At 42.6% G+C, this 16,106-nt stretch overlaps 1 protein-coding gene and 1 pseudogene across 8 annotated transcripts in view; one reads left to right on the forward strand and one right to left on the reverse strand.

Moving 5' to 3' along the window:
* LOC131137991 (phosphatidylinositol-binding clathrin assembly protein-like) overlaps positions 1 to 10,198 on the forward strand; it is a 26,205-nt pseudogene extending 16,007 nt beyond the window's left edge. The window contains exons 15-19 of the transcript XR_013625230.1: positions 51 to 192; positions 3,265 to 3,288; positions 3,986 to 4,042; positions 4,135 to 4,254; positions 4,530 to 10,198. The product of XR_013625230.1 is annotated as a phosphatidylinositol-binding clathrin assembly protein-like (transcript). The remainder of the gene's footprint in view (positions 1 to 50; positions 193 to 3,264; positions 3,289 to 3,985; positions 4,043 to 4,134; positions 4,255 to 4,529) is intronic.
* rbm14a (RNA binding motif protein 14a) lies at positions 4,522 to 16,093 on the reverse strand. Of its 7 annotated transcripts, none has more exons than XR_013625234.1 (11): positions 15,881 to 16,093; positions 15,167 to 15,346; positions 14,904 to 15,088; positions 14,632 to 14,805; positions 14,436 to 14,545; positions 13,438 to 13,719; positions 13,108 to 13,349; positions 11,834 to 12,223; positions 9,730 to 9,867; positions 8,022 to 8,068; positions 4,522 to 4,858 (listed from the first exon to the last, which is right to left on the reverse strand). XR_013625234.1 is itself a non-coding variant. In XM_058086517.2 (9 exons), the coding sequence occupies exons 2-9, from the start codon at positions 15,325 to 15,327 to the stop codon at positions 9,864 to 9,866; spliced, it is 1,548 nt and encodes a 515-aa protein (XP_057942500.2). In that variant the 5' UTR covers positions 15,328 to 15,346; positions 15,881 to 16,093; the 3' UTR covers positions 8,920 to 9,863. The 7 variants fall into 7 exon arrangements, 3 of the variants coding, with proteins under 3 accessions (XP_057942500.2, XP_057942498.2, XP_057942499.2); XR_013625233.1 differs by lacking the exons at positions 4,522 to 4,858; positions 8,022 to 8,068 and adding exons at positions 8,877 to 9,426; positions 9,515 to 9,579; XR_013625232.1 differs by lacking the exons at positions 4,522 to 4,858; positions 8,022 to 8,068 and adding an exon at positions 8,891 to 9,579.
* Between the last annotated feature and the right edge of the window lie 13 nt (positions 16,094 to 16,106).

Genomic DNA, 16,106 nt, shown 5'->3' on the forward strand with positions numbered 1-16,106 from the left:
GTTTTTTTTTTTTTAATCGTTCATATAATGCCAATGTTTATTTGCATCAGACCTGAGCTTCAGTGGAGTCAGCTGGTGGAGAAGAAGCCGACAGCGGGGAACGGCTGGCAGACCAAGACCATGTGCACCAGCACAAACTGGACTCACTCGGCGCATCCCATGGCCCCCGCGCCCATGCCCGTCCCTCAGATGGTAACACGGTTTTTGTGTTATTATGAGCAGGTGTCAAAGACACCCCACCATGACGGAAAACTGCAGTTTTTTTAATTTTAGCTATTATCCACACTCTGAATGTGAAACATGAGTTACTAACAGCGCACGTAATGGGACACATTTTATATCCATGCTGTGACCATGTACAGTGAAGAAAATAAGTATTTGAACACCCTGCTATTTTGCTATTTCTCCCACTTAGAAATCATGGAGGGGTCTGAAATTTTCATCGTAGGTGCATGTCCACTGTGAGAGAGATAAACTAAAAAGAAAAATCCAGAAATCACAATGCATGATTTTTTAACAATTTATTTGTGTGATACAGCTGCAAATAAGTATTTGAACACCTGTGTATCATCTAGAATTCTGACCCTGAAAGACCTGTTAGTCTGCCCATTAGAAGTCCACCTGCACTCCATGTATCATCCTGAATCAGATGCACCTGTTTGAGGTCGTTAGCTGCATAAAGACACCTGTCCACCCCATACAATCAGTAAGACTTTAACTTGTAACATGGCGAAGACCAAAGAGCTGTCCAAAGACACCAGAGACAAAATTGTACACCTCCACAAGGCTGGAAAGGGCTACGGAGCAATTACCAAGCAGCTTGGTGAAAAAAGGTCCACTGTTGGAGCTATCATTAGAAAATGGAAGAAGCTAAACATGACGGTCAATCTCAATCGGAGTGGAGCCCCATGCAAGATATCACCTCGTGGGGTCTCAATGATTCTAAGAAAGGTGAGGAATCAGCCCAGAACTACACGACAGGACTTGGTCAATGACCTGAAAAGAGCTGGGACCACCGTTTCCAAGGTTACTGTAGGTAATACACTAAGACGTCATGATGTGAAATCATGCATGGCACGAAAGGTTCCCCTGCTTAAACCAGCACATGTCAAGGCCCGTCTTAAGTTTGCATATGACCATTTGGATGATACAGAGGAGTCATGGGAGAAAGTTTTATGGTCAGATGAGACCAAAATAGAACTTTTTGGTCATAATTCCAATAAGCGTGTTTGGAGGAAGAAGAATGAAGAGTACAATCCGAAGAACACCATCCCTACTGTGAAGCATGGGGGTGGTAGCATCATGCTTTGGGGGTGTTTTTCTGCACATGGGACAGGACGAGTGCACTGCATTAAAGAGAGGATGACTGGGGCCGTGTATTGTGAGATTTTGGGGAACAACCTCCTTCCCTCTGTCAGAGCATTGAAGATGGGTCGTGGCTGGGTCTTCCAACACGACAACGACCCGAAGCACACAGCCAGGAAAACCAAGGAGTGGCTCCGTAAGAAGCATATCAAGGTTCTAGCATGGCCCAGCCAGTCTCCAGACCTGAACCCAATCGAAAATCTTTGGAGGGAGCTCAAACTCCGTGTTTCTCAGCGACAGCCCAGAAACCTGACTGATCTAGAGAAGATCTGTGTGGAGGAGTGGGCCAAGATCCCTCCTGCAGTGTGTGCAAACCTGGTGAAAAACTACAGGAAACGTTTGACCTCTGTAATAGCAAACAAAGGCTACTGTACCAAATATTAACATTCATTTTCTCAGGTGTTCAAATACTTATTAGCAGCTGTATCACACAAATAAATTGTTAAAAAATCATGCATTGTGATTTCTGGATTTTTCTTTTTAGTTTATCTCTCTCACAGTGGACATGCACCTACGATGAAAATTTCAGACCCCTCCATGATTTCTAAGTGGGAGAAATAGCAAAATAGCAGGGTGTTCAAATACTTATTTTCTTCACTGTATAACAGGCACATTCATGATAACATGTAATACTTCAAGTATTTTGTCATACTTTTCTCATTTTAAACATTAATGGAACTTCTTTCCTGGGCTCACAAAGCCCATAGATAGGAACTAACGCTATTTCTGTCAACACGAGCAGCACAAAAGCAAGTGTGATGCCTCCTTTCTACATTAAAAAGCCGGAAAATTGCCAGGTTATAGACCGATTCCATGTCGGTTGGAAAAAGCAGACTTTGACACAACGGGACAGTATCAGATATCACCTCTGAAGGAAAATTGACAGGATCGACTTTGCCTACCCGTTCTTCGAAAACAACACCAACATGGGCTTTTGTTCCTTTGTATTTTTTTTTCTTCTTTATTTCGAACATCATCTAAAGCACAACAAACCAAATATAAATCAACACAAATAAAAAATACCTAGGACCGAGACCACTGCCTCTGTGACCCGGAACCAGATAAGTGGAGGAAAATGGATGGAAGCATAAAAATGGCTACACCTAAATTGGCCACTAGTTGTCAGTAATATTACTGTAATGTTCGGTGAGACACACAAGCAGCAGAATAGATCAGGCGGAACAACAGGAACAACACACACACTGAGCTGAAGAATCATAAAATGTGCCGTTGAAGTGTAATTTTCTCAAAAAATGAAGCTCAAACTTCAATCTACCACAAAAAAACAGGCGTATCCCAGGTAATTAATAGTGTTTTGTTTTGGATTACACAAAACAGCGACATGACATAATAACCTGGTATGTCTACACACATAAAAAGGCACTGCAAAACATATTTTTTTTTCCTTCTTTATCATCCAAAGCACAACAAACCAAACATAAATCAACACAAATAAAAATACCTATGTATATATAAACGTACACATGTTCGAAAGGGAATGGGAAGAAGTCATCTAGTCCCCCACTAACCACCCAGATTCCAACCTCATCCCAACAAAACATATATTATTCCTTGTCTACAAGAATGAAAACCCCACATCCGACCACCCTCACCAGCTTGAGGCACCCAACTACGTGCCAAGAGCAACCAGTTCATTACTAGTCATTGTATCGTACATAGTCCAGTACAAAAGAAAAATTTGTGTTTTTTTTTTTTTAATGTGCCACTGAAATTTTTATTCCCGTCGCTTCCATTCCGTTTATTAAATTGACCATTAAGCTAAAAAGTAATTATGGAGCCAACATTGGAATATAGAGGAAAGGTTTATTCAGTTAGTTTCTATAAATTACAAGAATTGATGAGTGAAATTGTCTTTTCTCTCTCTCTCTGTTGCTAAAGAATGGGGTGATCTACACTGGCTATGTGAGCACTTTTCTTGACTTCATTATATACACATATTTTGGACCAGTTTGAAAATTCCAAGAATTGACATTTTGCACTGTTGGATCTTATGGAGGTTCTAAGTAGAGAGCTTCAAAATGTCTGTAAAAACACAAGACGATCTTCACCCCAAATGAAGATTGTTACCGGTGTGGAGCGTAGCCCAGAAACCGTGCATGAGAAGAAAATGTAACCTTGACGGTTCTGACGGCATCCAACATTACTTGCGTCACATGGCACAGTGGAGGGGGCGCTATCATGATCTGGGGTGCTTTTTCCTTCAATGGAATAATGGCGCTTCGGGTAGTGCAGGGGCATCAAACGGCGGTCGACTATGTGGAGATGTTACAGAGGGCTCCATCTGTGTGATTTTTCAACAGGACATGATGCCCACCTCTTATGGACCACCCTGCGTCTTCCCCTGATCTAAATCCAATGATGTATGGCAAAGGAAATTTTTTTTTTTTTTTTTTTTTAGCTATGGTCTTTAACTCTATCAGCTGATGAACAGTCTATTTCAGTTTAATGGTTGTTTGCGATAAATGGCTTACACAAAAATTTGAACCTCCTTAAAATCCAACAGTACCGAATGTAAATTCAATTGCAACTTTTCAACTGGTGTAAAAATTTTGATCACAAGCGTTCCATGTTTGCGAGACCGATTGTGTTTTTAATACAGGCTCCAGCTCCAGTAGCTTTTCCTATGACGACTCCACAAGTGCCTGTCTATGGAATGGTAAAAAGACAAAGTCCTCTCTAAAATGAATCAACTTTTTTATCTCACATTGTCATGCAACGTTCAGTTTCAACCTTCCATTTCTGTCCCAGCTCCCCCCTCAGATGAGCCATCAGATGGGGGGTGTTCCGATGATGCCCCCGCAGCCTGTCATGTATAACCAGCCGGTCCTGAGACCCACCAATCCCTTTGGACCCATACCGGGGACACAGGTAACATCTAACTATTCAACTATGATCTAATGGATGGACCCTTGAGGAACCAAATTGAAATACTTTTGTAATTCCCACATTCAAAACACTCCCCTTAACTTCAGATACTCACTTATAGTAACTTTGATTTAGTGACTAACTTGCTGGTCTATGGTTGCGCAATCATTTTTTGTGCTAAAATAAAACCAACCAATAAAACCAACCCACCGGATGCATACAGATGCCACTAAACAGTTAGAGGTGTTTACATGAATGCACTCACCTTCCACCTTCAGATGCACTTCATGTAAGACAACGCCGTAACCATGGCATCCAAGCCCAGAGCGCCAGAGAAAGAGCTGTGAAGACAACAAAATGGACGGTGGGATGAAGAAGACAGAGACTAAGAAAGAGAGATGAAGCAGAAAAGAACCGGCACTTGGCCCTCCTCGCTTCCCGTCAGTGTCGCCGACTGATCTCTCTCAACGAATCCAAATAGAGGAAGCAGAGGCTCAATCCAACTCAACACCATTGGCCGAAAAACGACCTGTGATGACGCTACGACGACTCCAATGAAGCATAGATGTTTCATCTCCAACCGACCTGACCTTCTCCCTCTTTGTCCCTAGAGTTTAAAAAAAAAAAAAAAACATTGGATCGTTTTGCTGGCACTTTACTCAATGTGATCTTTGCCAAGGGTGTGCGTGTGTGTGTGTGTTTGTGTGTTTGTTGAGCCATTCAACCTGTTGAGTATTTGTATGCATTTTTTTTTTTTAGCTCCATTTAATGTTCTTGTTTGCCAACTTCACTTCATTAGGAGCGCATGCTGTACGTGTGGATAGATTGTGTTTGTTTTTGTTGTCACTGCACTGGAACTACTGACAATAGCACTGAGCCAGACCGAGGAATCCCAAATTTGGATGTAATCAAACACTCTTTGACTACTTTCTACTTTACAATGTTATTTTGTTTTCTGCAGATGTGCAATATCATGCAAAACTAGTCTTTTTTTTCCCATCATGCTGTCATCAGGATTATGTACAGAAACGCTTTTCTGTATCCTCAAATGCACTGAGAGACAGATAGATGGTCTCTTATTAGAAATGATCGCAGTCCCCAAGGGTGTGGATGATGTCCTTTCCTGACCAGTCGACAAAAAAAAAGTATTTTTAACACACCAGACAAGGGTAATTACTGTAGAAGACGCCTTTGTTAATGCAGTGTTAAGATTTATGCATATTACATCTAAAAAAGGTCAGTGAGCAGAGTTAACAAGGACGGATGAGGGTTAACGCCTGTCTATCACGGGCTGATAGATTAGCCGGGACAGCTCGGAGAGGCTTTAATGAGATGTTAACTGTGTGTGGCTTTTCTGGTGACTGATCTGTCTTTATAGCACAAAAATCTTTCGATAAGGGGGCAAAGCTCTGCTGCACAAAAAAAACCCTAAAAATCATTGCTGGGATGTACAGTCGAAAGGGGCAATAATCGATTGGGCTGTTTGTTTTTCTATTTATGGCATCTGTTCTGTGTAAAAGGAGGAAGTCGTGTTTGTCGGTTTAGGAGTGTATGGTTTTTGTGACCATCTCCGGAGTCTATCCAAGGACTCGCTGGAGTTCCCTATCAAGAGTGAGCCAAAGTCAACACCCCCCTGCGGGTTCTGTGACTACCAGCAGTTTTGACGTTGGAAATAGGCTCCAAGGCTGCCTGACATTTGGACATTTTTACTTTCTCATCACTGTGTCCCAGAGGCGTCCCACTGACTGCCTGTTAAGTGTGTCCTCTGTATATAGGTGATGCTGTTCATGTGTGTTTTTAGACGTGTTCCCCGTACTGTGGTGGCCGGAGCCCACCTCCCCCCGACCCTCCGTTGGATGACGTACTGTATGTGAGACAATTTATTGCTGTATCTGTGTTTGAATGGTTGTGTTTTCAAGGTGTCATAGTCCGGGGGATGATGGTGGGTTAGGGGGTTGATGTTAGTCATGTTTGTGTCTGTCTACGGGGGCGGGGGGAGAGGGTGGGGTTCAGGGGGTGTCTAAGTTAAACTGTTGCCCCTTTCACACAGCCTGTAAGAGCCGGCTTTTATCCCCTGTGTTGCTGTTCTGTATAAACAGAATGGGGGGGAATAAAGTCGGCAATTTTCTGCCTTCAGAGGTAGTATCGGAGCCGTAACAGAGGCAGGAGGCCACCTGTGTGTAAGGGTATTTCTGCAATGACGGAACAACTTTGTTAAATTTAACACACAACACTGTTGTGATGAAAGCAACGGTCGCTGTCCGACAAGTACTTTAAAAGTCATGCAAAACGCTGCCATCGTCACACATACAATCATCTGATTGTACGATGCTATGTTTGTGTGTGAAAACGGACGCAGGTGTGTTAATACCCTGCTTCAATGGGTTCTGTGTGAAATACACAGATGAATAAATGTGGCATCCAATGTCATGGTTCTTAAGCGCCACTTGCAGGATCTCTGTATGAAAAGAGTATCATGTTAACTGCAGCCCATTTCACACTGACTGTAAAAGCCGCCTCACCCTGTGTTGCTGTTCTGTTTAAACGGCACCAACATGAGAAGGAGAGGCATATCCGGGCTGTAACAGAGGCGGCATGCCATCTGTGTGTAAGGGTATTTGCAATGCCGATACTAAGGAGTGACATTTAACAACAACCGACACTCCCTTAGCCTACCCTGTTGTCTAAGCAATTGTCTAATAATCCAATGCCGTGCTGACGGCCACATCCTGTGTAAAAGGCACAGGCGAATAAATGCCAGATCTACTGCTGTTACGGCTACTTTGCGGCATCTCTGTGTGAAAGAGGCTCATCACAACTGGTCTACACCAAGAGTGTCTTCATCAAGGAAGAGGACAGGACAGGGTCTGTCCTCTTCGACAAACAGGAACATTTTTTTGCACCAAAGTCATCATCAAAGCGCAGCTTCTTCTAAGTCAAGGTCGTTACTGAGAATCAGAACTCAAAAAAAACTATTTTAGGTTGTTTTCTTTTTCAGTTGTTTTGAAAGTCTTGTTTTGTTTTTTGCATGATTAAGTGTCGTCTTTTTATTGGATTGTGGGCCCGGCAAAAGCATGACCATTGTGGTAACTTTCACTTTTTATCTTGTGTCTTTGAAAACTGCTATGACAATTTCTGCACAAGATTTTTTTTTCTTTCCATGAACATGAATTGACATTCATAAATCATATGGTTTTACAACACAATAGGGGGTCTGTGACCGTTTGAAGGCTGCCTTGCATGCAGAAATGCAACCGTGCAAGAATCCCATGAAGAACTTCAAACCCAGTTACTGTCTTTGTAAAACACCATGAATGTCAATGCCAGTTTTTTCTCATCCTTTTCTCATTGTAGCTAGCTCAACATCGCAGTCTTGTTAAAAATCGCTCTTTATTATTATTAAAAAAAAGCCTTGCTATTTTCCAATATGTGTTTGAATGCTCGCTCCTTTTTCATACAATGCCAGCAGCATCATGGCAGGTTTTGGGAATGAAAGTCAAAAGTACTGTAATAAGTGTTGGTCTGGTCCACATTGTGCAGTGTATCTTAACGTGTTTGCTCAGTCTCGTCCCGTCTGTTGCCATTATAGCTGATATTAAAATGTTCCAAGGCCTCCACTTGGCCCTGGTTAACTAACAGAAAAACAGGGCGAGATCCACTAGAAGCCTCAACTTTTTGATTACACAGTTAACACATAAGCAGGTCATAACAGGTGTACAGTCTGAGAGCACGGGCCTCTATAAACTTTATTTTTGTAACACACAGATTACCTGTCAGGTTTACGCCGTATGTTCCTTTCCTCTATTGAGTTCCTCTCCTGTAAGAGACAACACAAAAAATCTACAGGTTCATTAGTTTGAGCACAGATGTTCATTGGAGTTTTTTTTTTCACACCACAAATGAACTCCCTCAGAAATTGGGTGAAAAGAAATATCGCCTAGATTCAATCTGAAATTAATCGCTCCTTGGTACAACACAGGATACCGCAATCTCCAGATAATATGCAACTGTGTCCATTAGCTTCTTTTTCTATCCACAATCTATAGTTTCTAGTCTGCAGCAGGTTTTCCCAAGGTTTTTATGCTTAAGACCCAAATTAAGACACTTAATCACATATACTGTAACGAAATTACAAACACCACCACATATGTGACAATTATGACAACAAGCATCGTTTTGGTGAAACATAAAGTAGCTTTTGGGTCATGGCATAAAGTCTGGGAATCCCTGGTCTACAGAATCAGCACTCACCATAGTTGAGGAAAAGGGTTATAGTATCAGATGGAAATAAACTTTTCAGTTGTAGCACAATGGATAAAAGTACTGGATCACTACCAAAACCAGCATATACTGTAGTGACATAGGATACTACATATATATATTTAAAAAAACAATCAGAAAGATCAAATTGCATTTTGGCGTCACTCAGAACATGTCTATGCTAACGGTTTCAAAATGTGACAGGGTGCCTCATAAGGCTTCAGGGGAGATGCAGCAGCTTGAGAAAATAAAGCAAACTTGTGTTTAAAAATAACATAATTTAGTTCTTACAGTGAATAAACAAGCTCCTGAAAATCACATTTTTCAGAGGCTTGGCATCTCTTGTTGCATTATATTCTCAGAGGGAAGGCTCACTGTCGCATTTTGAAAAACCCCTGGTCCATTACCTCACTATACCTTTTGTGTAGGCTGCCAAATTGACTGTCTCAATTTATCATTTTTGTTTGCATAAAAAAAAGCAATGATCACCACCACGGAATAAAAGCTGATGTGTTTGGAAGGAAAATAAATTAAACATCATCTGTTGCTTAACTCAAAGTGATTTGATGACTACCCCGCAACACACTAAGCACAAATACAGGATGAAGACCTCAAACATTCCCACAGAAAAGATAACACCTTCACCACTGAATTTGTTTTTTTTATTGATAAACATTTCAAAAGAACATGGACAAAATGTCACTTAAAACAAACTGATTTGGGTTCATTGTCATAATTACAGGTTGGAAGTGGCATTGAAAAACTTTTGTCGTGGAAGGGTAGGGTTTTTTTTTTGTTTGTTTGTTTTGGAAGTGGCAACCGATCCTGAGCCAGCTTTATTGGCCTCTGAAATGGAGGGCCTAGCGATGTTATCTTCAGCAAGGCACTTGAACCCAAAAAGTGTCCACAGCGTTGCTGCGGTTAAAAAAAAAAAAAAAAAAAATGACCATCTTAACTCAATGTGACCTACCCCTGCGACTCTTTCTTGCGGGACAGGATTTACCTGCTTTGTTAACTTGAGATTCACGCTAGAAGGCGCCATCTTCAAAGATCATATACATGGATGATCTTCAGGGCCAGGAATGTATGTAAAGAGGGAGGGAAAAAACATTTCAAAAAAAGAATGTCCAAAAAAAGGTGAAAAGGTCTGCATGTGTGTGTAACTGTGTACGCGTGTTTTTCGGGGAGGGGCAGGAGTGTGTGGTACTGAGTGTTTACCTTGAGCGAGGGGGGGGCCACCCCATCGTCCACAGCAGTTTCAGGCCTAACGCTGCTGTTTCCCCCATCCCGCGCTTACAGCAGCGCGTGGCGTACGTCCAGGGCAAGGGCTCAGAGTTTGGCTCCCTCCCACTCTAGCTGCAATAATCAGCAAGAGGAAGAAGGTGGCTGGAGCAGCAGCAACAACATGGCATACAACTAACAAGTTTACATGGAGAAGCTGGAATATTGTGGCGTGTGATGAGGCTGTGCGACAGAAAGTGTGTGCTACAATCACCAAGGGAACGACTGAAGCTGAATATGTGCATTTAAAGTGACAACTGGGGGTTTTACAAGTGTGATAACGTAATGAGGCCAAATATAAAAATCTATCCAAGTGTGAGTGTGCTTTCACAAGCCAAAAAGTCAAACACAATTCGGTGTGTTCTCACCTTTGCTCAAGTACAGCAACAGCAAACCTCTTGGCATCTGATCGGTCTATTTGTAACACCACCATCTGCACCAGACATCTATAGCCGCTGCCATACAATCTTGTCCATCCACCCTTGTATCCAATGTAATGGCCTGATACTTAACAGTCTCAGTAGAACCAAATGTTGGCTGACAACTTCATCAATTTATAAAGAAGGCTAGATATATTTACACTAGTACTGTCAGGTATGAAACGTCGCTCAGCCTCGCCAGTTAGGACTTCTATCACATTTGAAGAGAATGGCCAAGTCAAGCTTCCGGGCAATTGTAATGTATATACATACAAAAACACACTCATCTGCAGCCTGAGAAAATATCCAAAAATATGCTTCAAACGACTGTTTGCAACTGGCAAAAAAAAATATACCACCACTTGCCATCGTTGGTGTTTGAAAACAGATGGGAAAAATTTTGTATAACAATTACACATTTAATTGAATAGAAATTGTCTTTCTGCTCGGATGGCATTCACGGCTGTCCCGTACACATGCCCATAAGGCGCACAATCCCATAAAAGCGATATTAACTTAAAATGTTTTACAAATGTTGTACTTGTTCTTTGCCTTACATATGAACAATATGAGGATGTTCTGACGCTTGCAGACCGCCAGTGCTTAGCAAAGGCTCCTGCGTAAGTGTGTGTGTGTTACGTGGGGCATGGCCTACGTACTTGGGATCAGAAACCCAGCCTATATAATGCTGGCAGAACGTCAAGTGAGCACCGTCTAGGCAGCTGTTTAGCCATTGCAAACAGTCCCTTGAAAGACAGTATTACTTTTAAAAAGGACGTCTGCCTTTGATTCAAGATGCTCACACCTAACAGTATTGCAAAAAAATAAAAAAGCCGATTTGGAGGAGTGGGATAGAGTTAGATATCAATGTAATTTTTTTTCATCCCGAATGCTATACAGCCACATCCAAACTTGGCAGAAAACATTCACTCAACAGTCAACATTATGTGAATAAAAGACATGTTGAGTGTCCTAAATGTCATCATTGTTGAATTTTGTAATTAAATACGGCACCAAACGGGTTGGCTCTTTTCAGGTTACATTAAGCCAATTGGAAACGCTGCACTGATGGGCCATATTATGACGCAAGTAGGTGCGTATTGATGTCCAAATCATGATCACAAAGAAAAATAGGCGTGTTTAACTGGGATAGAGCTCACAGAGAAACATAACCCAACCCTAACATCTTGGGATTGCCTGCAAAACTCCATAACCGCAAAGTATATAATCAAAAAAAGCCTTCCCTGATACAAGCTCACAATGAGTAACTTCCTGCCTCACAAAAACCAGCTGTGCCTGTGCAACAACTAAAGAGATACCAGTATAAAATATCCCTTGTTTTGCATGTGTCAATAGTCACTAACAAGAGCCAAGATTGATGGAAACGAGATAAGCCAAGATTGAGAAGAATGAGATGCTTCAGATATACCGAACATTCAAATGACAACAGCCTGCCTTATTTGACCCTTCAGCTGTCCCTTGTCTAATGTCTCACACATCTGCAGTGAGTGTGGAAAGACTGTGTGAAGGGGTGGGCCTATCGGTACGGGGGTTCTGGCGTGTTGTAAGGGTAATCATTGCGCTGGGGCGTGGGTTGCCCGTGTGCGGGTGTCTGCTCATACGGTGTGGATGCGGAGTAGCTTCCCGCTGCTGCGTAAGCTCCGGATGTATCGTACGCTCCGTAGCCTCCTGATGCGTCATAGCCAGCCGAGGCGCTGTAGTTTCCGGAGGCGCCGTAGCTCGCCGCCGAGGCATCGTAGCTCTCCGCTGACTGGTCATAACTCGTGGGGGGGTCGTACGTTCCTGGGGGCCCGTAGTCTTGCGTTGCAGAGTAGGCCGGGGGTGCTGTGTATGTCCCTGGGGGTGGAGGGATTGCGCTGGAGGATTCTGTGGTGGCCGGCGGCGGAGGGGGCGGAGGATTGGTGTAGGCATACTGGAGGTAATGGTACTGTTGCTGGTACTGTTGGTATTGTTGGTACTGATGCATTTGCTGGTAATATTCTGTGTAGGACCTGCAGTTACAATTTATAATGTAAGAAAGAGAGGTCATGAGGGGGAAAAGGTGGCATTTCCTTTGACTTAATTCATCACTAACGACTAATGATTGATACACTCGGCTCGAGAGAAGAAACAATACACAACATTGGCTCCATGAGAACGACACGAAAACTACAATGACAAAATATACAACTGAAATGAACTTAATGACAAAACAAAGCAGGTGCATTTAGAAATATTTTAGAATGTTGCATCTCAGTTAACCGTCATCAACTCGGCTTGTTCAGATTTGTCATTTATACCAGTGTAAGCCATTTTCGTATCATTGGAAGAATCCATACCGGTACCTAAAGAAATATCACCCAACCCTAGTAAAAACACATGTAAAACAGACTGCAAATAGCAGTAGATTCTTTTTTGTAAAAGAACTACAGATCCCTATGATGCTTAGGGTGCCGAAACAGAAAGTAGTACATTTAGGAAATAGATAGGCCATTCTGAAGTCTTAGGCTGCAATCGTGTTTTGACTGGACAAATCTTAAGCTTGATCAAATGTGAAATGATGACCGTTTCTGCCTGGACACATTGAATTGAAAAAAAAAGCACCCACAAGTGGCTCTGGGAACACCAAGATAGGTTGGACTGCAAGATTTATAGTGTGTGCAAAGCACTTTATGTGCAGTTCCAATCCTGCTTTGCACACTGCCTCTTTAAATATTGCGTGTATTACCATTCGCAGTAGCGGTGCCATAGATCAGTCTAATAGACTTCTGGCTGCCCTGTTTTTGAGACACATCTTTTCTCTAAACGATAAATATTGTCATATTTTTATCTCATAAGATAGTTTGTCCCGTGACACCCCTATTAATGATTGAAGAAAATGAATGTTTTTGTATACCTTGCAACAGAATCTGCCCCCTCAGCAGTCGTAGTTGCAGGGTCTTCAGGAACTCCAGGTGGCGTTGGCAGCAAAGCACGGCGCTTAGCTCGATTTGTGAAGGAACCTGGACCAGGGTCCGGAAGCAAGGGCGCCTTGTTTCCTCTGATCGGGCTGCGATCCCGCTCTGGTTCTGAAGTTGTTGTATCTGTACTAGCTGTGGTTGTCGTCGTTTTTCTCCCTGCTTGTTGCTCCGCCAGAACCTGCAAAAAAAGCGGGGGGAAAGGCACATGGTTAAACAAAAATAAAAGAAAACCCAAAATTGGATGTTCTGCTGGTAGATTTTAAGACCTTCTGTCCCTCCTGGAAGAACTTGGCTCTTGCAGCCTCGAAAAGCGTTGTCGGGTCTGGTGTGGTTTGAGCCTCGTACTCTTCTGCCGTACTGCTTGGTGCTGCAGTGTGATTGGCCATATCTTGGTACACCTGGTCAGCTACAGATCCATACACCTGGCTGGCGAGAGCGCCATATATAACCCCGTCTGCTCCTTTAGAACTTGTGATGCCTTTCAGAGCAGCATAGGTGGGGTCAAAGGATGTTGTGTTGTAGAACGAGTTATGGACGCTTTGTTGCACCTGCAAAGAGAAACAACATATTTTTGACAATACAACAGAAAGTAAACTTGGATAAAAATGACAGCAGTCGCTGTACAGCTTGGAAAACAGTAGCAATTTACTGACCATGAGTTAACACACAGCCATTATTGTCTAAAAAGCTGGCAGAACAAGTGAGTCCACTTCACAGTGAACATGCATCAAAAGTATATACAGTGGCATTATTTAGTGTGAACAGCATTGTTATCTAGCACACAAATCCTCGTGGGCATTGAATTCACCAGATTTGCACATGCTGTTCCACTCTATGACGACATCACTGGAGGAGCCGGTTCCTTCCGCTTGAAGATACTCCACAGGTGCTCAACCAGGTTCAAGTAGCAATGTCACCGAACATGTCGGAATCTACCTTTCCCTTAATGAACTACAGATCCCCAATGCCGGCAGCACTCATTGCAGAACAATAGCATGATGCAGCCACCATCCATATGCTTCACTACAGAGAAGACAATCATCACTTGTGTTGCCAGATATTTAGACAATAAAGGCAGTGTGTCATTTTCCAGGATCAAGGATCATTAATGTTATACAAGCTGTATATTAAGTACTATATATTTCTATGTATAATTTCAAGAGTAATGATCAGACAACACACAATAAAATGGGTTACTGAAACAGCAGGGATTTATACACTTCAAGTACATTCATATAAATGGCAATTTAAGCAGTTAATTTACTTGTATGGGAAGTCCAGCAGCAGCTGCTGCAGCCGCTGCAAGCACAGCAGCATGACTCTGATGATGCTCCATGGAGCCTGCTGGCCGAGGAAGGAGACCCTCTCTACCACCTGGCAAGAACAGACAGAATGGGAAAACATGTAAAACGAAACTGTTGTATTGTTACCAGCATTGTTTCCACATTTTAAAAACACACCAGCTGAATTCCCGGACGTCATTAGCTGGTTGACCAAAGGTTGAGCTTTGGAGAGCTCTACAGCCAGCTGACGGCCCTTGAAAATGGTTCCATTGAGGGCCTCGATGGCTGCCATTGCCTCCTCTTTTCTTTCCATATGCACGAACGCATACCCGACGTTTGAACATAACCTAGCTGCAGAGGATTAAAAATTCATATATTTTTTTAAATGATCAAAAGAAAAAACAATGCACATATTTAATAGTTTTGCATCTTGTTTACTTTTACCTTACCTTTGACTTTATCACAATCTAAAACCCTCCCAAAAGTCGAGAACAGTCCATGCAGGTCATCGGCAGAACATGTGGCGCTGAGGTTCCCCACAAACACTTTGGTGGAGTTTGGCGGGCGTGCGCGTGATTCCTCCACCACAAGTGGTCTGCCTCTGTACTCCTTGCCGTCGAGATGCCGTATAGCCCTGTAAAAATTGAGGATAAAAATGACTAGACCTTGATTTGTGCATGGTATGTACATGAGGGGGGATATTCCCCAGTACCTGTCGGCCGCCCCATCTCCCTTCAGGGTAACGAAGGCATACTGTCTGAGCAAGGAGCAGGTGTTGATCTCCCCGTAAGGAGCAAAAAGCTTATTGAGCTCGTCTTGGGTTGCATCTAAAGGAAGGTTGCCCACAAACAACTTGACGTTCTCTCCGCTCATCTCTGTAACAACCAGGCATCTGCAGGAGAACGTTTCAGAAGCGTAAACTGCCATGTTACACTCGTCATTGTATCATTTGCTAACAATGATTTAATTCGGCTACTATAATGATGACACTTCAAGTTATTAAAAATAAAAGTTGAATCGGCGCGAGATTTTGCTAGCTAGCTAAGCAAACAAATCCGCTAGCTTCACGTCACCGACTAAGTTTGGCACACATATGTCGGAGTGAGTGAGAATACTATAATACGTAGTCATATTACACAGGGCAACTCCAGTGGTGAGAAATAAAGCCGGCTATAAGACAAGCAGATGAGTGAAAACGACATCGCTAGCCATCTTGTAGCAGGCTGGCTAACCTTAGCTAAACTAGCTAGATAGCTCCCAATAACGTTAGTCAGATGTACCCGTGTATTCTTTGATCTCATTTGTCTTTATAGCGTTAGCTGTCATTTCAACGCAAGATAACCGCGACATATGGCAATTTCACACATACAGATACAGGAATAATAACAACAAATTTAGCATAGCTTTAGCTGGCGGAGTCCCTTACCCAACGCGGTCCTGGGGCTGTATTTCAAATTCCACATCCGGCTCCAGTTCCCTGGCAACAGGGGGCGCACTTTCGCCACAAAATAGTCAAATTGTGATTAATACAAATAATCAGAACTAACATACAGTACAAATTTCTTGTTATTTAACCTGCTATTTTTTTTAAAGTTCACCTTTCCAAGCAAGGGCCATACATAAAGTGTCTAACCTTCCATTTACAGCCATTA

The sequence above is a fragment of the Doryrhamphus excisus genome, linkage group LG21 (assembly GCF_037039965.1).
Source record: "Doryrhamphus excisus strain RoL-2023G ecotype Guam linkage group LG21, RoL_Dexc_Guam_v1.1, whole genome shotgun sequence".
NCBI classification, from domain to species: domain Eukaryota; kingdom Metazoa; phylum Chordata; class Actinopteri; order Syngnathiformes; family Syngnathidae; genus Doryrhamphus; species Doryrhamphus excisus.